Consider the following 19,861-nt stretch of genomic DNA (forward strand, 5'->3'; position numbering starts at 1 on the left):
CCATTTACTGCTTCCTTCGTTGCTTTTTTTTTTTGTTTTGTTAAAAGAGTGAATGAAGTTGTGACGGTCTCCGCTGAGACAGAGGAGAGGAGAAGCTACTAGCCCTCTCTCGCTGTCACTTCTAGTCGCGTTGCTCTCCTCCCCAGTAATGTTAAATTTAGCACAGAAAAAAACATAATAGTGGTAATTTAAATAGCGGTTGATGGGATTTATTAACCCTCAGGGGTCCCTCTGTCCTTTTTTGGACATTTTCTTCACTTTTCTTTTTTGATTTGCTGATCATTTTGGCTGTGTTACAGCTGAAGGTATGGATTTCTGCAAGAAAGTGTTTTTTTTTTTTACATATTTTTAAAATCTAATGTCAGTTACTGTTACAGGTCTATTATACACTGGTAACACATTTTGTACCCCCTGGGGTTCCTCACGTCCAAAAAAGGACACACAAAGAAAATGCTATAAAATCATCATATATCAATATTTTTTTCCACTTTTTTTGCATAAATCTCTTAAACCACTTCAGTTCTGCTCAAACCTACCAAATGTTTATTAGTTTTCAGGATTTTAACCCTTTAAATGCCAGTTTGAAGACATGTTGCCTCTTGTTTTATTAAAAAAAACAACACAGAATATGAGATATTTCCCACATAATACATGATGGAGGGATGTGACATTGTTTTATATCAGAGTCTTTTATATCAAGACATTTCTCAAAACCAGAATATGATCAGGGTGACTTTTGAACACTGGAAATAAATCATGTACTCATCCCGGCAGTAGCCCCCGTGGCACTCAAAATTTCCCTGGAATTTTCTAGTTTTATATATAATGTACTGTAGCTTGTGAGTGATTGCATTTTTCCAAACAAAGAAAAAATGCATTTCACAGTATGATGATGAGTCTGTTGGTAAATAATGTGTTTAGTTTTTAGGAGACAGAGACAGAGTATCTATCAAGCTCCCTCTTTGAAGTAAATACATAAATAAAGCCATGTGCATGAGCCTATTCATGTTGAGGTATTTATACACTACATGCACCCAATTATACATCCTGACAGCACATACAATTACTCATATTAAGAGCACACGCTCACATTTACACACACATACATGGGTAGAGAACACGGTGTGTGTCTGACAGCAGTCAGATGAAAAAGCATGCAACGAACTATGGGCATGGTGACTGGCTGGCACACAGAAGATGGCTGCCTGCCGGAAAATTGTTATGGCATCATTTTACCTCTCTCACACACACACACACACACACAGACAGACAAGGAACGTGCAGCCAAAAATGGATATACATACAGCTGCACACAAGCTCACACATATACCCACAGCCTAAAAATCTAATAGCTGTCAGCATTCACAACACAAGCTTAATATGAGTGGTGTGTCCCATTGATTTTCTGCCTCCCCTGTTCCATAGCACTAGGAGATTGGAGTAGATTGGCTTATCAGCACACACTCATGCCACACTCATGGCACATTTGGCTGCCAAATTGCAGCTGCTTGGAGGGACCCCTCCTTATATTATCACTGTGTGGGTATGTTATAATCCTCAAGTCTGTGCTTTTGTGAGCTGTGTGTGCCGGGTGTGAGCGGCTCCATGCTGCTGTATACACTGCCGGGCAAAAGTTTAACAACATCTCAAATGTTCCAGTTGTAATTTTACTTTACTTAATTCAATGTCTCAGTATTTCTGGAATTAAAGCACAGAACAAATAAACCATTGGAAATTTTTTTCACAAATTTGCTCCAATTTTAAGGTTACTTTGCTTTCACCTTCTGTTTAGTTCATTCCGAACTAGTCTGACTCACGGATGTAGACTGTGGGGAAATTCTACCATTGGGCACCTATTTTAGGTGACATTCTACTCCCTTTGCACCCCTGCCCACTACTGTTTCCAAAATCCAGCCTGAGCTAACAACTTACACACTGAAAATGGCAAGTTTTGATCAAGATTTGGATCTTGTTCTTGGCTGTTTTTTGTGGTGTTTTCTTTGCAGGGAAATATCTATTTTAATGACAGTGCTCGCTTCCCCATGTGCAAATGTTCCACAAGTTACCCTCCTCACTGTTTTGCAGGGGCACCGTCATTTTATCTTTGTCACAATCCATTCCGGTCTCCTGCCTGCTTTTCCCATTCACCTGCACCCAGTAATTTTCCACTCACCTCCACTCACCTGTTTGCTCCGCCTCCTCATCAGTCACCATGGTTTTCTCCCACCTTCCACACCTGCTCCTCATCAGTAATCAACCCTGGATATAAGCACCCTTCTCCTGACACTCATTGCCAGATTGTTCTTCGCGTCATGCAAGTCTTTCCAGCACTTTTGTCCGGACCGATCTCCCGTTGCCGACTCTGCCTGCCTTTGACCTGCTCGTCTGTCTCAGCCCTGGTAATCACCTCAGCCTTTCGTCCCCGACCACGAGTTCTGCCGGGGCGTCTCTGGTGTCTGTCTGCCTGTTTCCCTGGCTGTTCGGTGATTCCCCCTGGTGATCTGTTTCCCTGCCCCTGCTCACCTGCCTCCGGATATACTCAGCATTCCTCCACACTTCCAGCTGGTATTCGCTCACCTGCCATCCTGAGCGTTACCACAGCTGTGAGTACCTGGCATTTCATTCATTCAGGTGCTGTTCCCTGGTCCCAGTTCTGCCTCCCCGAACCGTGCTCCCCGCCACAGACTCTCCCCCTGAACTCTGGACTCATTCACTCCTGCTCATCTGCCATATTGCTTGCTGTGAAGTGTTCAATAAAGACCGTTACAAATTATCTCTTGCCGTTGTGCTGCATTTGGGTCCTACACGAACCCGTTTCAATCTTGGGCTCATCCAAGACCATTGTGATTGGTTTAAAAAAAATCTCCAATGAAAATCAAGGCTGATCTCTCTGATGTTTCCTCCGCTAAAATCTTGATACACACACCTCTTTATGCAGTCAAGCTAGCGCAAGCAGCAATGGTGGGACAGACACAAGACCAGGCCCTTTTCAGAGTTTTCTTTTTTTTTTACTTTTAATGTGAGAAAACCATGTTGAACAAAACATTAATAATAGCAGAGTATTGTTCGGAGGGGAATTTTAAAGGAATGCGAACAAGCCAAAGCATTTATTCCCTAATGGGTGCAGCCAAACCATTCTCCACAGTGCTATGGCGATAGGCCTGGGTATATGAGACTAATCCCAAATCAGCTCCTTGGGGTTTAAGTCTGGAGACTGATGGTCTTCCATTATGTGATGCCACTATCTAGTTCTTCTATTGTTTTGCATCACTATCTTGCTGTAGGATGAATCCTAACCAACCAGTCAGGGTTCATCCTACAACCAGTCAACAATACTTCCTGCAGTACAGTATTTTCATTATTATATATATTTTCATTAGCATCAGTAACACAGCTTGTTTCAACACCGACTTTGTACACGCAGAGGATTTGTAAGTAATCAACAAAGGTTGGGGCACCTGTATTGTTTGCATTGAATTTCTCTGGACTCTGGAATCTCTGGACCATTTAAGGTTATTCAATGGACTTAAACTACTCAAATATCATTACAAACTGGAAGAATGAGAGTTTTGTGTGGAGTTCAATCCTGTATTTTGACATGCTCGTGTCCATGATGCTATGGGTTTAGACTCGTGTTTTTCAGGCCTTTGAGTGTTCCTGTGAATGTGGTGCAGTAGCTCAGGAGTCGGAGCGGGTCCTCCACTAATTGGATGGTCGGTGTTTCTGCATGTCGAAGTGTCCTTGAGCAAAATACTGAACCAGACACATTGCCCCCGATGTATCATCGGTGGGGAGACTGTGCGAGTGTGTGATAGAAACAGCACTGTATGAATGTGTGGCTGAATGCAACTTGTAGTGTGAAGCGCTTTGAGTGGTTGATAAGAGTAGAAGAGCACTCTATAAATGCAGCCCATTTACATGTATCATGCAAGCTTGATGGGCTGTTAACTTGTTTCTCCTTCAGTGCGTGTTCTACTTCTGCAAATGTTTCACTGTCTGTCTAAACATGTGCAGTATGAGCATTTGTTATGCCTGTTTACTTAAATTTGTATACTTATGTATCTGTGTGCATTTGATATCTGGGTTTATGTTTTAAATTGATGTGTTTTTCATTCAGTGTTAAAAACTGACAAGAAAATAACAATTTCAATTTTGAGAGGCATCTCCCTTTATAGCAAAAAATTTCTATTGGGTTTCAAAAAAAGAGAGGATGAGTTTCTCCTCTAATGTTATATTCCACCAGTCATACTGTATGCTTTAAGCTAACAAGATGATGACCTCATCATCCAAACACAGTGTCATTCTATGGAGGACACAAAGACACAGAGGATGAGATCAAACTTTTTATCCTTTGCCTTAATTGCCTCTGGTACCTGTATCAGTATGTACCCATTTTGGCACATTCAACACTAAGTGAACATCTGATGGAGTTTGTCAGTTTGTTGTTTATCACAGTGCTGGTTCTGACTGTCATATAGTGTCATTTGGATCATTGGAGAAAAACTGCACTGAGCAAAACAAGGTTACATGTTGGGCACCTAATTACAAGTCAAAGTTGACAGGTAGTGAAAGAGAGAGAGCGCTGAGTAATTTTTCTTTTATCATGAAACATTTTCACTGCTAAATACGGCAACAGTAAAATGTCTCTGGATATATCTCAGCCAATGGGTTTAGTCATTGTATTTGTAGATTTTGGAGGTAATTTAGTCTGAGTAATTAATTAATCTTAAATTGTACTGTGTTTTTTTTTTTTTGTTTTGTTTTTGTTTTTGTTTTTTTTAAAAAGGTGAGCAAATGTGCCTTGAGGTCAGAAAATATCAAATTTTTTCAGTCCAAACTGAAAATTCTTCAATTGAATTTACAATCAGTAAATAAATGTGCCTTATTCAGAAACACTGTTTTAATGAAGCTAGTCGAAACTGATAAAGGTATTTTGGAAGGAAAATAAGAGACTAAACTAAATGACTTTTGTGAACTGAGAGTGAGTGCATTTAACACTATCTATAAATTGTTCACCTACTTTAATATAAGTATTACTCTAGCTTTTCGGTACAACAACAATTTCCAAGGAACCAGATTTTGATGCTTCAACAATTACATGTTCCCTAAGGACCTCCATCTCTGAGGAGAATGGATAAAAAACAGAAAGGATTCACAAGTTGTATGTTTACAGTCATCCATTGTTGCTGTCATTAACAATTCGGTCTTTATTTCTTTCCCTTTTTTCTTGTTCATAGGTATCATGATTAAAAGAGGAGCAGTCCTGTCTCAGCAGTAATTCTATTGGTATGATTAAACACACCAGATTACCTTGCCTTTATTTGCCAGCTCTGAGCTCTGTTTCCTCAGCTGTAGTGTGACTATATTAGATAGAAAAGTATGAATTATTAATTGTATAAACATAGAGGGGTGTAATTGTCTGGCCCTATCTCTCTCTGCTGTGGACTGATGTGGAAATGAGCTCGAGTCTGAGTCACTGAGATAATAACTGGAGCTGAGTGAGGGAGAGAAAGATGGAGAAATGGAAGAGGACATATAGAGAGGAAAGTAAAAAGAAATAGAGAGAAATCAGAAAAAGAAGAGGTGATAGCAGCTGTGCAGCACTATGAAATATGTCACTCAATGAAGGCTAGGGCACTTATCTCACAGTGTGTTATCTGTAAAATCATTTGTACGGATGTATGTCCATGTACCTGAATTCTATATTTACTTTTCTCTAGTTCTAGTGTATCTGCAACCCTTTATGCACACCATTCATGTATGTGAGTACATGGACATCTGCAGGGGTTTTTTTGTGTGTGTGTGTGTGTGTGTGTGTGTGTGTGTGTGTGTGTGTGTGTGTGTGTGTGTGTGTGTGTGTCTACCTCCTCTCCTGTTGAGCTTGGCATATCCGGGTGCATATCCATTGGAGAAGACAGATGAGCTGGTGAAGGCTGTGTGAGGCAGAGGAGAGGCTAGAGCCTCATCACACTTTGCTGTGGAGAGAGAAAAAATATGATGAACCAAGGAGAGATGGATGACAGAAGGAGAACAGGGGAGGAGAAAGAGAAGAGAAAGAAGCAGAGAGGGAAAAAATGGGAAAGAAGTTGAAGGGGAAGAGTGAAGAAAAAGAGAAAACAGTGAACATTAGTATATTTTGCATTAATTGCAGAAAATGCATCAAAAATTAACATTTATCTACACAATGAGATGTCCTCAGTACACTCAGATGAAAAATATGAAGTCTTGTATTTTTTTTGTATGGTTTCACTCAATGCATTGTCTGGAAGAGACTTGCTCAGAAGAGTAGAAACACAGGCATTGCTGAAGGTTGAAGCTATTTGTGGGTCAAGAACTAAGTCAGGTCAGTCAAACTTGAACCACAGGGGCAAAGAAAACTTTGTTGAGTTCATGAGAGTGCGCTGCAAAAATATCTCCTATAACAAGCAAGAGGGCCTTGTAAAAAGATGCAGATGCATACTTGATTTAGAAAAGGGAGGAAAAAGTAACAGAAATTTGAAATAAGTTAAACCTTCCCATCTCACCAGGCCCTGCACAATCATAATTAACAATTAAGACTGTGATTTGTCTTCTGCCTTGATTCACATATTGTAAGGTCACTTTTAAGATTCTGAGTGAAATTCTATTTGTTATAAAGAACAACTGGATCTCAGGAATGAATACAAAAATAATTCAAGAAAACTTTTTGTACAGACAGATATTTATTAAAAATAAAAACTTTTTGCTATAGTGAAATAACAACAGGGGATGGATGTTGGTTACCTCAATCTAAAATGTTCAATGGTTGTTGTACAATGTAAGTTTAACACGATCCTGAATTCAAATCATTCAGTCCTTGAAAAGGGGATGAACCTTTTAATGCAAAATACAACAGCTTTATAATGGTCTTTTCTGCAGTATGTAACCTCAAATGTAATCATGCAGACCTGAGTCCAGATACACATTTCCACCTGTCTAGCTGGATGAACTGTGTACCCAATGACTTGGAGTAGCCATGAGGAAAATAGTCAAAGAGACCAAAGCTGTACTGCTGCTCAGTCCCAGCTGACCTCAGTGTCAACCCACAACTCCTTGCACTCTGCAAAGAAATCCAAGACAGCGACTACAGCGGCATATATATGAGACACACAAAAGCAGCAAAAATCACATTGGACAAATACACAAATATATATTCCTGACATACACACACACACACACACAAAAACACACACACACACACACACACACACACACAGTCATGAAGTTGCTTTCCTTCCTCTCTTTCAATTTGCCCCTTTCACTCACTCATACGCACAAACAAAAACACACTCAGCTCCTCCAGTACATTAGGCTTCACACAGAGAGAAATTGTGAATGGTCTGTCAGGCCTGGTAGAGGCAGTCAATAGCTCTCTGTCATGCCCCACCGTATGTGTGTGTGTGTGTGTGTGTGTGTGTGTGTGTGTGTGTGTGTGTGTTTCTGTGTGTGTGTGTGTGTGTGTGTTTGAGTGTGTATGAGGGAGAGCCAGATTTAGAAGAGAGAGAAATGTTTGTCTTTCTGAGAATGTTTGTGTGCCGTATGCTACTGAAAGTCAGAGCTTCTTGGGCTGTTGGCTTCTTAGACATATTACTTTTTGTCACAGGTGGTCTCACAATGAAAAATGTATATCATCGAAGCCTGATAATGTGCGAGTGTGTGTGTTTCTGTATGGTAGAAGAAACCCAGCTTCTCCTTTATAAACACCCAAAAAGTAATGAGGTCTCCACTACTTTGACCTTGCACTGACATAGTAGTAAAATCCACTAGCAAACAAATTAATTGGCTCATTGTCACAGAAATGAGCAGCGATGTACTCCAGAGGGGAGGTGTCCATAATGTAATTTTGTCAAAAATTATAATTTCACCTAACCTTGTCCTGTGTTATATAGTATATGTGTAAATCATAGCTCAGCTCTTCGCCATCTCCATTTTAGCAGTGCCTTACTGCAACTAACTCCTGGCTAATCCAAAAAAAAGAGCAAAGAGGTGAGGTGTGTGTGGGGCCGAGACTTCGGTGCACGCTGGTTTAATAACTGTGAAAAGCATAAGCTCTCGTTACTATTGTTAGCGAGGCTGGGCGTATTGCTCAAAGGCTAACTCAAGGCAGATTAATTTGCTGTCTAATTAGCTAGTTAATGACAATGCTGCCAATCCAGCGACTGTCTGCAACTGTCTGCTCTGTTCAGTGAGAGGCATAGAGATGGAGCAGGTCATTCAGTCTACCCGGTAGCCAGGATTTATATGCTAATTGGCATATTTTCATCTAGCTACATTTAGTGACTCGTCGACTTTAGCAACTTTCCACTGAATGTAGTTGGCAACACTGGTTAACAAGCTAGGCTAACAAGCTAGGTATGGTGATTGCAGACACCAATACCTGCTAAATTTTGCTAACAATAAAACAATGCTAGAATTTCACTCACCTCAAAAAACAGGAGCACAGACTTCACCATGTTCTGTTAGTCAGTTACAACAAGCCACATTATTTGTCTGATAGTTGCATTAAAAATCCTCCAAAAGATAGCAACAATTAGCCGGGGCGGCGCCTAGCAGACATCTCGTGTTAGAGCCTGCTTGAATAGTCGCTATATGACGCAACATGCCAATTAGCATATCCATGATGTCATCGTGTCAAATTTGCATTCTGCCGTGTGTCAGCCCTTTATCTACTTGCTTCTCTCCCACTTTCTGTGCGGGACATACTTGCGCTGAAACTATACAGTCATATACAGGCTGCCTCTTATTCATTCACACTACATGCAATGCCTTTCCTTCAGCTCCAGTTTCAAGAGTGTCTCTATACGATTCTCAGCAATGAGTTCTTCCAGCTGCATGAACATTTTATTGGACACAAACACACACACACAGACACACCGAGTCATACGCGCGCGTGCGCCAAGAGATCCATAGAACTGCACGGAATAAAGGCTGTGAGGGAAGGAATGAATGGAACGAGAGAGGGAAGTTAAATGCGAGAATGAGAAATTTAAGGGAATGGAGGTATGGGATAAAATACAGTGCGTTTTGTCAGTGCCTACAGTTATTTTCTCAGGGCTCTCTTTATTCTCTGATGGGAGAAAACTGCTACGTGAAAGGAATTTAGTGATCAGATGATAAAAAACGATAGTCAGTACTAAAGTGTATGTTACACTTTATCAGACTCCATCATAACATTTGTACAATCAGTGTTAAAGTGAAAAGCACCTCAATGATAAATCACAACTGTCTCTGGGTAGCATCCAATCTTTTGTACAGTTAGTAAGCCCATGCAGTAATGCACAGACACAGTACATCACACAATGTAAACATGACAGTAACCAGGTAATTTTGTTATCATGGGATTTATTAACTTCTTTAAGGGTGTTGTTGCTTACAAAGATTAAGTTATAAGAAATCATGTAGGCCTATATATTGTTTTTTAATATCGACAAAGAACAAAATGCATGGCAGTGAAAAGGGAATGGTTGGTTGCTATTTGAGTGAAGCACACATTGTGACATGTCTGGGAAGAAGAATAAAACCTTTATTGTGGCTTTAGTACTCTATGCTGTATGATGGGCTTCATTCCATCAATATGTGGCCAGCATTTGACTAAAACCTGTACTTTCCTTTTTTTTGGAATCTGAATTGTCTGTATTTGCAGACATATGGCCTGTTTCACAGTTCATTAAATATAATTTCCTGCTGTTGATTTTAGGACAGTGAACAGTAATCTTAACAGCGAAGGACTGCATTTAACTATACATATCTGATTTGGTCATAAATAATAAATCTGCGTAGTATGTAAACCTGCAGAAACTGAAAAACTGAAATTACAATGCTAGAACTATCTGTATCAGGACAGCCTGGTACCTTACTAAATGTTTGGACTTTGAGAGCTGAGTAGGGTATTTGGGTTAGGCTATGGCCTTGAAATTACTGGCAATAAATCTGACATTGTCTGTTTTCCCATTTTTCAGCATCCTAAAGGAATACACCTCTGCCAACAACAGTAATACACTTAAGTGATTTATTGCTTTGAGACGATTTAGTGGCAGTGCAGGGTTTCCCACATAGGTAAATTGCATGTAAGAAACTTCAGCCTCTATTTTTTTTCCTTGTTACTAATTAGACTTTGAAAGAGAGCTACGATACATCATGTCCATCAATAATTCACTGATATATCACAGTCCCACCTGCTGCAGCACACACACTGCAGCTCTGTAATTTGAAGCAAAATAGATTATCAGAGTAAATAAATTAAGCAATAAAAATAACACTCACATGCTGCATAAAGGAATAAACTGTGTGCAGATTTACATGTGCAAAACAGTCAGTATACTGTATGTTTGCTCAGTACCACATGTGACGAGTGCAAAACGTAGAAAACATTCATGAATGCTGACCACATGGTCATATTCTTGGCTCAAGTGTGAGATCGTAGCTGCTGATATTTGCCCATGTCTAAAGTGCAAAGTAGGGTTCTGTATGTTCTGGTACTTTAGGGCAAGCAAATGACTACAATATCCAAGTGCAAATGTCAGCCTATTCCCCTGAGAGCGAGAGAGTGATAGTTTTACGCATGATGGTATGATAAGAGAGGAAGGAGAAACAGGTAGGGGCAATGAGGGGGGCCAGGAGAGAAAGAGAGAGATAGAGAAGGAAAAAAAAGGAAACAGGGAAAAGAAGACAGGTGAGAGCAAAGCAAAATGGCTGCCTACCAAAGCCCTCTTCTTGACATTTCCAGCTAGGTAAATAACTAGGATGTGGAAAAATAGCAACCAGGAGATGTGTCAGCTGGCTGCCACCAGTTGGGACCACAGCCATGGATAGACACAGTTTGGCTAGCTTGTTCAAAGGACTTTACATTGCTGCCACATCTCTGGAGCTAAAGGGAGTTGGATACAAAAAGAGCATAATACATCCAGGGTGATATTCATGACATCCTAAAGATCAGTTGGCATAAAATCACAAATTGGCATCTAGAATGTGGTCCGATAACACAAAAAACTGGCTTTAATAAATTGTCATACCTGCCACATTGGACCTTCAGGCAAATAGCCCTGACAAAGGCAGTTTAGAGAAAAGAGGCCAAACACAATGCATATTTGAAAATCACCAGATTTCTTTTTTTTTTTGGATGGATTTTTTTTTTTTTTTAAGAAGTCTGATAAAATCTCAGCGTTCGCATGTTTGTTTTAACATTGATGTCACTAAGTCAGTCAACCAGTGAGGAATATTCAGTGTCGTTTAAAAAAAAAAAAAAAAAACACTGCATAAAGCTTTGTTATTGTTATCTAATGATTGTGAAACCATTGTGTGTGGAGTTTTGGTTTGGTGCTGTCAAGACCGTCCTCTCAGCAACACTGAATGGGACTTGTGGGCTTTTTCTGGACTCAAGTCATGAACACAGTGGAAGCTGTCAAAAGTGCCAACAGCTGCATGGAGATGCCGTCTGACTCTCCAAACTGCCAGTGAGTGTGAGAGCCTCCATCTGTGCATGCCTCTGGTCTCTGGTGTGGCTGGAAGCAGTATCTATTATACAAATTATGGCAGGTTGTCTGCTGTAAATGACCAATCAGTAATTGTTTGACCAAACAATAATTAACACTCCTTTAAATAATTCAAAAGTTTGTCTACTTGATAAAAAAGGTTGCTAAACATTCTGCATTCTGTATGAGATAAAGGATGGTTTTACTTTACAGCCTACAAAAATACTATTGTCAACAAACCATTAACAGCAGAAAATATTTGTTTTCTAATGCTGATATTAGTGTAATCAAATGCATCAGAAAGCTGACACACTATATACTTGTGTCTGCCTGCATTAGATTCCTGTCTTGTAATATATCGAAGTTACCTTGCTATAATTTAGCAAGGTAACTTCCAATATGGCTGAAAAAAAAATGAAGTTGCTTATCTTCTTTGCAGGGGTCAAAGAGAAAGAGTTTAAAATCTGGTCAAATGGCCATTCGCTAATTAGCAAGCAGATACATACGCATGTTGTCCTGTACACCTGGAATTGCATGACAGCAGCTCCCTAGTGGGTTTCTCAAAGAGGTATAAGACACAAATTAACAGATGTTCCACATCCAAGAAAAGGCCTCTCTAATTGGCATTACAGATGGTTGTTCCTACCATTTGCCACTGTCTTCAGTCTAAAGCCATAAATTGTGAATTAAACACAAGATATGTTGTCTTTGACTTAACTACTGTGACTACATTGGAAAAGTGAGTCCTTGCGTGACAGGTGATAGTTATGAACATTTCAGCAGGGAGGATGCTGTAAAATTAGTATTTAAAAAAAATAAATACATCTTTATCAGATTTAACCTTTATATCAGCTGCTAAAAAGTATTGCATTGCATAAAAGGAATGAACTTATTTTATTCAAAAGGCACTGTTTAGTTATGACCTTCAACTGTTGGAAGTTCCCACAGCCTTTGAACACATCACAGTCCAACAGGCTTCAGCTAAACCGTCACAAAGCAGTCATAAGCTCGCTTTTCAAATCAAACGAAGAACAAAGGACATGACAGACACATTTTCATAAAAGATGCAATAGTGACAGAGTGGAATTTCACTGTTCTCTTGTCAAGTGCTTAGCGCTAGCCAAAATAAGTGAAAACATCAATCAGACGCAGACACAGTGCGCAAATATGTTAGTTCTACAGTCATTTTTGCTGATGCATGAAAACTGCCACGTGTTTTTTCTGATGATAGTATATTACATATTTGGTAAAAAAAAAATCACTGATTTTCTGACAGCTTGACTCACCCCTCACATCGCCTGTTCCTCCTAAGAATGAATAACAAACAGCTTCCCTGACACTGTACACCATCTTCATTCAGGATATACAAATCACTTATGTCAAAGTGAATCCATCTAGCATGTCTTTAGTGTAGTTGTGTATTGCACATCCAGTATTGCTTTAAATTCAGGACATGGTTAAATTTTGCACCTTTGTGTGCAGGGCTCCCACAGCCTTGTGGCATGAAATAGCGGATGGCAGTGGAGTGAATAACAATCATCTAGACCCCAGGGTGGGAGCCCATTCAATTTCAATTCATACAATACCCCAGTGGGAATTAAAATGACCATTTAACTCTCTATGACAAGGTGCCAACTTTTCTAAATGTGAAATTTGTTCAGTGAAAAAAAAGGAGAGTGGGGTGGAGGGGTTATCATATTTTTACAGAAATAAAATTCTCTCAGGAATAGATATGACAAAACGTTGGCAATTTTCCATTGCTGAAATACATTTATTTTAAGTAAGATGATAACGAAGGTTTCACTGAGGAAAACTGAAATCCTTGGTCTCGACACTACTATTTGGTCTTAGAAATGAGTTGTTTTTCAGCTGAGCTCTTGGAAAAAGATTAGCTGCTTCCAGCTCCATCTCTCTCTCTCTCTCTCTCTCTCTCTATGTGTTTAGAAATGTATATGGTGTGTATGTGGAATCTGACTCACTTTGCTTGAGGGTGAGATACCTTGTTATTATATTCTCTATCTATTCATCTCTCTTACACTTCTTTCACACTTCTTTGTATCTTTCCATCTATTCTTTCTGCCTTTCTCCATGTCTGTTCAGTGAGTTCATATGTGAGTGGGTGAATTCTAAGATGCAATTAGCTATTTTTTCCTCTCTCCTTCTTGGAAGATATTTTATTAAAAAACAAAAATCTCTACTCATGCTGCTTATTCACTCAATACACTTTCACTCTGGCTTATTTCTCTTTCAACACTCCCATCCCCTGCCTTTCCCGACCACCCTCCAACTACCCACAACCACCCCCAGGCTTGCCAGCTCTTTGCTTGAGCCGTTAATCTAAATTTTTTGGTCCAGATTCATTTTTCATGTCTTGGAACCCTCACCAAACAATTTTTGTCAACAGATCTTGTGCCCTGTGCCAATGTGAGCACAGACCAAGCGCATAATGAGATGTTTTGGATGGAGCAACCACACATATAGACAGACATCCAAACACACACACACACACAAACACACACGTACCTTTTCTTTCCTGCTTCTTTCTACATCTGTCAAGTGAAATTAAAGCTAACTTTTGATATGTTGCAAACTTAAAAATGCTTCCAAACAGTTCAACTTACAAAACATGGATCCTTGCTTCATCAGATCACACAAGAAAAGCAGCAAACTTTAAACAATGCTCAACTCTAGACAAGCTGATATTGCGCTTTGTTGTCAGCTATTGTTGGCCATATTTTGCTTGAAGACAAAAACTAAGAAACACATTTGGCAGCATTCAAGTGCGCAAACTATTACAAATATCAGTGGGTTCTTTATGTGACATTGTGTTGGATGGATATTTTACAACCAACATTTGGTCTCAACAAACATTTCAGAACGTCAAAAGCCACTATTCATCAGGGTGACAATCGACAATTTGACAGATTAGGATTTACATGAACTACTTCAGTGGGAATCAAGCCCTCAGTCTGTCTTCTGTGTCCAACTCTCTATTCCTACCCCCTTCAAAAAAAATCAGGAACTCATCTGGCAGCAGTTTCCACTCTCCTAATCAAGTCCTTCCAGTCAGTTTGTTGTAAGTAACATTGGCCAACACTTTTCAGTTTGTCCAATAATGTATCCATGGACCCTCTGAAGTCTAACATTCAGTTAGCCTGGCCAGCGCAACAAACCCTTGTGAGTCTGCTGTATTCATCTATTATTTATCCCAGTAATTAAAGGCATGCTCAGGATGACTGATTCTCTTTGTCACTGGGAATCCACGGAGCCTCAGGCTGGTTTATGGGAGGTCTGTGGTGACAGTACACCCCCCTGGTTGGGCTCCTCTGGTATTTTTGATGCAGTTTTGGAAAGGAAAGTTGGACAGAGGGGCCAGGAATACATGTAGTTTTAGATGAGGGAGTTATAGAGAGAGACAGAGGAGATGAGATGTTAGAAGAAGAAGAAGAAGATCAGGAGAAATAAAAAGTGGGAAAAATATGATGTGATCTATTTTAATAGTAATCGTATTTAGTAGTATCCAGTGTGCCCTTTTGTTCATGTTCTGTGTGAAGCACACTATGTTCAAAAGAGTTAGGAGAAGTGGAAAATAACTAAGAATGGCATTGTGATGAATAATTACTATCAGCTGGCCGTATTACTTTTGTCATTATGCCCAGTGTCAGCTGGTTTCAGCTCTTTATCTGTTTGCTTCTCTCCCACTCTGTGCTCACAAAAACATTTTTTTAAATACAATAAAGCTGTTCTCATTTACATGTTTTTCTGTTTCTGTTGTCAGACAATGGGACAAGTATGAAACAGTGACTGAAACACAACCCAGACTAGATGTTAGCCTAAAAGTCACTTCCAACCCGTTTCCAAATTGCTGCTCTGCACTCCTATAATCCTGATTTTTATAACTATGATATCATCTGACAAAATCACCAAGAAGCTCATTCACATCAGCTGCCATGTGGTCAGCACAGAGAGGTGAGCATGTGGAGAGAAAGCCTGACCTCAAGCTCGCAAGGCAATGCTGGCAACTCGGGTCAAAGGGAAGTACATAAAATTTGTCTAAAGTCGCTAGATTTATCACTAGGTGCTTTCTTTATTTTAAGTTGCTAATGGCATCTGAAAAAATGGTTAGTCTAGCAACAAAAGCAATAAGTTAGCAACACTGCTTGTTCGTGCCAAATCATTTTGAAAGAGCAGTGACCAATGGGGAAACTCCAACACAGCCAACCAATGGTGTAACCTCAGTCACACACTGTTCATTCATTCAGTCAGTCAGTCAGTCAGTCAGTCAATGACATTCATGTTTACAGGGCTCCGCTGTAGTGGTCCAGCCAATAATAGAACTGTTTAAGATTTAACACTCTGAAGTGTGTGAATGGTGCCCGGCGCTTTCCTGGATACCATGTGTCCCCCTGTTTTGAAGTTATAGTTTGTGTGGTTATTTTGCAAGAGCACAGTGTTGCTCATATGATTTAAGACAGGGAAGCAGTAGGACACGTCTCTACAATGTAACTCCTACTGAGTTGAAAATCTGCCTCCACCTTTGCTCCACATCTGATGTACAGTGCACAAATCAAATGACCGAACACAACCCCACTCAATTGATTTCACCATTTCAGAACTCTGCTTGCTCTAGTCTTGCTCCACCCACAGGGCCCACAGGCCAGAAAGAAAGAAAGAGAAGAAGAAAAATAAGCAAACTGTCACATATTGGAAGAATCTGTGTAATCCTGGTGTAGTTATAAATAAATAAATGCATAAATAAAAACATGCAAACTGGCACCATTCAATGACACAGTGCTAATTTACATGTAAAAAACTTAAAACACTAACATTTCAACATGAGTATTCATTCAGTGACAGAGGGCATTTCAGGAATGCTGCTTAAACCATGCTTTCCTCTTTTACTTGGTACCTAAACAACTTCATCTACACCTCATCACTCTGCATTTTTTTCTCTCTTTGCCACCCTGTGGTGTTGTGCTTGGCTGTTTGACCTGCTTACCAGGTGCCAGGTCAGATCAGTTATACCTGCCTGATTCAGTGAGCTCTCAACCAGGACTGATCTGCTTACAGCTGCATGAAGCATAACCCTCTGTCTCTCATTGATACAATCTACCTGCAAGAGAGTGTGTGTCAGTATGTGCACAGGTGTGTGGCCAAAGCACACAGAGAGAAAGAGAGCGAGAGAGAGAGAAGTGTGTGTATGGCACAAGGGATACCAAGTTAGAAATGATAAAAAAGAGAGCAAATTAGGGAAAGTGTTTACGTGTGTGTGTGTGCGTACACATGTACATGTTCACGTGTGAATGCATGTTTGTGTGTGTGTGTGTGTGTGTGTGTGTGTGTGTGTGTGTGTTGTTACATTCATCTTGTGTGGCCTGAAGCATGGCTGATAGCTTCCGTGTGGCAAGTGGCTCCCATAATAAATAAGTTGGGTGTGTTAAGGGCTAAATCCATATATGTAAGTGCAGGGCAAATTTGCACCACAGCTTTTATTCAATTTGCACCCACAATCTGCATGCAATTAGTACCTGATTTACTGAGGGAGCAGCCCATTACACAATCAACTACTGGGACTGCCTTCTACTCACATTTTATGAATGCACGAGAGTAGAACAGATCAGCAGGTTCAGAGAAGAAATGAAAATGTAATGATTCTTAAATAGAAATACTTGATAGTGGAGCAAAAATATTCCAAGATATTTACTGTATAAATTAAGCCAGTATAGACATTTCAAAGGAAATGAAAGAGGGAAAAAATGAGACAAGCATCCAGTGGTGGAATAGAGCAGTTGTGATAGCTGACCCAGTTGAACAACTGATCCAGCAAAAGCACAGATTTGAACAGGTGGAGCGTGTAGATGGTGTTGATATGGCCAATAATTCACCAGAATCCCAAGGTAACTGCGCCGTACTGCACACTATAAATGACAAAAAAAAAGAGTGCAATTGCCACATTGTGCATTAGCAGCTCAATCTGCAAAACATCAACACCTTGTCCCTTCTTTTATTTGTTGGTCTGAAGTCTAATCGATTAAGTTATCATTTATTTACTATAGTTGTGTGTGCAGCTGCGGAAGTTTCAGAAGGCTCATTTTTGATTCTCTTCCAAACTATAATATACCTGCATTACAAGAAATGTCCATGCAGACTGGCTCATGTACATTATGGACAGGTTAGTTAATCCAACAGAATGGACCCAGCCACACTTTTCTCCTCTGTTATTCTAGGCTGGTGCACCTGGTGCACAATGTCTCCAAAGGAGGAACAAACAAATCTTTAGTTTAGCAAATCTGGCCCTAAGAGATCTTGGTAAGTAATTATTGCATTTTCATGCTAAAATTGCAGAACAGACAGAAGACTATGATGGAATGAAGTTAGGTTGTTGTAGAATGCTTATACTAAGAGAGGATTATTAATTATTTTCCATAGTTCCTCAGATGGGAATGGCTTTCATTTCAGAGTCCATTAAAATATCATCACGTACAGACCATAGTGGGATTGCGGGATTTGGCTTATTGGTTGGTGGGGTGTATTGGTTTCAAAGCAGATCTAACAGAAACACAAGTGCAAAGATTATCTGTTCCAAGAATTCTGCTGATATAAGAAAGGTCAGTAACACTGAGGTTAGATGGTTAGAAAGATTTGTGAACTACGTACTGAACTATATTTAGTTCAAATACTATGCTTGACATCTTCCAACATTTAATGTAGCTGCAAGGATTTGTGAAGATATTGTTCACTGACAGGTTGTGTCACTTGAGTGACCAAAAAATAAAGTATTATTGTGGTCAGTACAGTGTCAGGAAAGTGGCACCAAAATTATAATGAAGAAACATGCACCTTGCTTTGCTTTAAAAACAAAAAACAAAAAACAAACAAAAAAAAAAAGTACATTGAGATTGTTCATTTGAAACATTGATTTGTAGGAAAAGAAATGAATGGCCTAGTAATCAGATAATTCGGAGAATGAGATATGCATTACAGTAATGCCAATTATGCAGGTTACAGTATTTAGAAAATTAACTGGCTACAGTGGCTATTCATCCAGGAAAGCTGCACGGTTGAGGAATTCTTTGGCCGTCACTCTGTGCCAGTTGTAATTAGGGTTGATAAGCATAATCCATCATGGTCAGAAAGTGAAATGGATAGACAATCTATATTTGCATATACACTCAATTACACTACTAGATTGCAATTAATAACTCGTCTTGAGCAAGTGAATTAATTTAGCCCACAGATACCCCATAATAACTAAAGTTTTAGTTAGATACTCAGTTAAACAGTAAATTATATAAAAGGTTTAAATAATGTTTTTAATGTGACTTTTCATTTTGTGATGTGATTGAAAATATCACTTTAGAGCTGTGCATTTCTATCCATTTCTCTGAGGACATTTAAAATTAATTTGTTGAAATTTTCCAGTATATTAGTCATTGATAGTGGCATGTTTCCTGTTTCCCCATACATAATTTCAACTTGTCGCAGTATTCAATATCAAGTTACACTCATACTCAAACATGCCATGAGGAAGTATTGATGTGGAGGCACACACAAACACACACTCACCCTTCCCCCATATCACCACAATAAGAAATTGTAGCGGGAGATCCCATGTGTGAAATTGTCTCTGGTACATCAAAAATATGAAAGAACTACACGGATCAAATTTACCACAACAAAAATATGTTTGTATTTGCCTGTGTGTGTATGTGTGTGAACAAAAACATATTAACAGATGTATTTCTACAGTGTGTCCTTATCATTTTTCTGAGGCTATTTACTATTGTTACATATGTGTACAACCATATATGTGTACTTGTCTATTATGTTGCATTTGAACATACTACTACTCTCGGGGAAACGCTAAGTGGAACAGCTCAAGCTTAAGTCTGAGAGACAGAGACAAGCCAGGACCTGACCACTGGACCAGACGAGAGAGTGCATGGGAAGAAACGTAGAGGTACGTATTCTATTAGACATTTGGCCCTTACAATATTATAAAAGGGCAACAGATTTATGTAGCAGGCGTTAGTGTGCTAGCTTCTCCTGTAGAGGATAAATTATGATGTATTGAGTGGATATGCAGAGTTTTTTCTATTGCATTTGTTTTCAGGGTTTTTTTTTTTTTGGTTTTGGTTTTACATCAATACATTTTCAGGGTCTTTTCTTTTGATGTTCATGTTTTGGCTTCCTGCAGCACGTTATACAAACACATACAAATACAATAATGGAAGTATATGTTTTATATTTCAGATGTGTTTGTGAATTGCCATCATTTCGGTTTTTTCTCCTAATTGAAGTGTTTTGGCCCGTGCGCCATGTTTGCCCTTGTCAGCCATATATATTGATCACTGAGACAGCATTGATTTGGT

The 19,861-nt window shown here is 39.4% G+C and overlaps 1 protein-coding gene across 1 annotated transcript in view; it reads right to left on the reverse strand.

Annotated features, from left to right (window-relative positions):
- Positions 1-19,861, reverse strand: part of cntnap2a (contactin associated protein 2a) — a 339,851-nt gene that overhangs the window by 192,637 nt on the left and 127,353 nt on the right. Inside the window, exon 2 of the mRNA XM_023416970.1 lies at positions 5,865-5,975. Within this exon, the coding sequence (XP_023272738.1) occupies positions 5,865-5,975 (111 nt within the window). The remainder of the gene's footprint in view (positions 1-5,864; positions 5,976-19,861) is intronic.

Source organism: Seriola lalandi, unplaced genomic scaffold (genome assembly GCF_002814215.2).
Source record: "Seriola lalandi dorsalis isolate HSWRI2012SDOR001 ecotype SW California unplaced genomic scaffold, Sedor1 jcf7180002054570, whole genome shotgun sequence".
In the NCBI taxonomy this organism is placed as follows: Eukaryota; Metazoa; Chordata; class Actinopteri; order Carangiformes; family Carangidae; genus Seriola; species Seriola lalandi.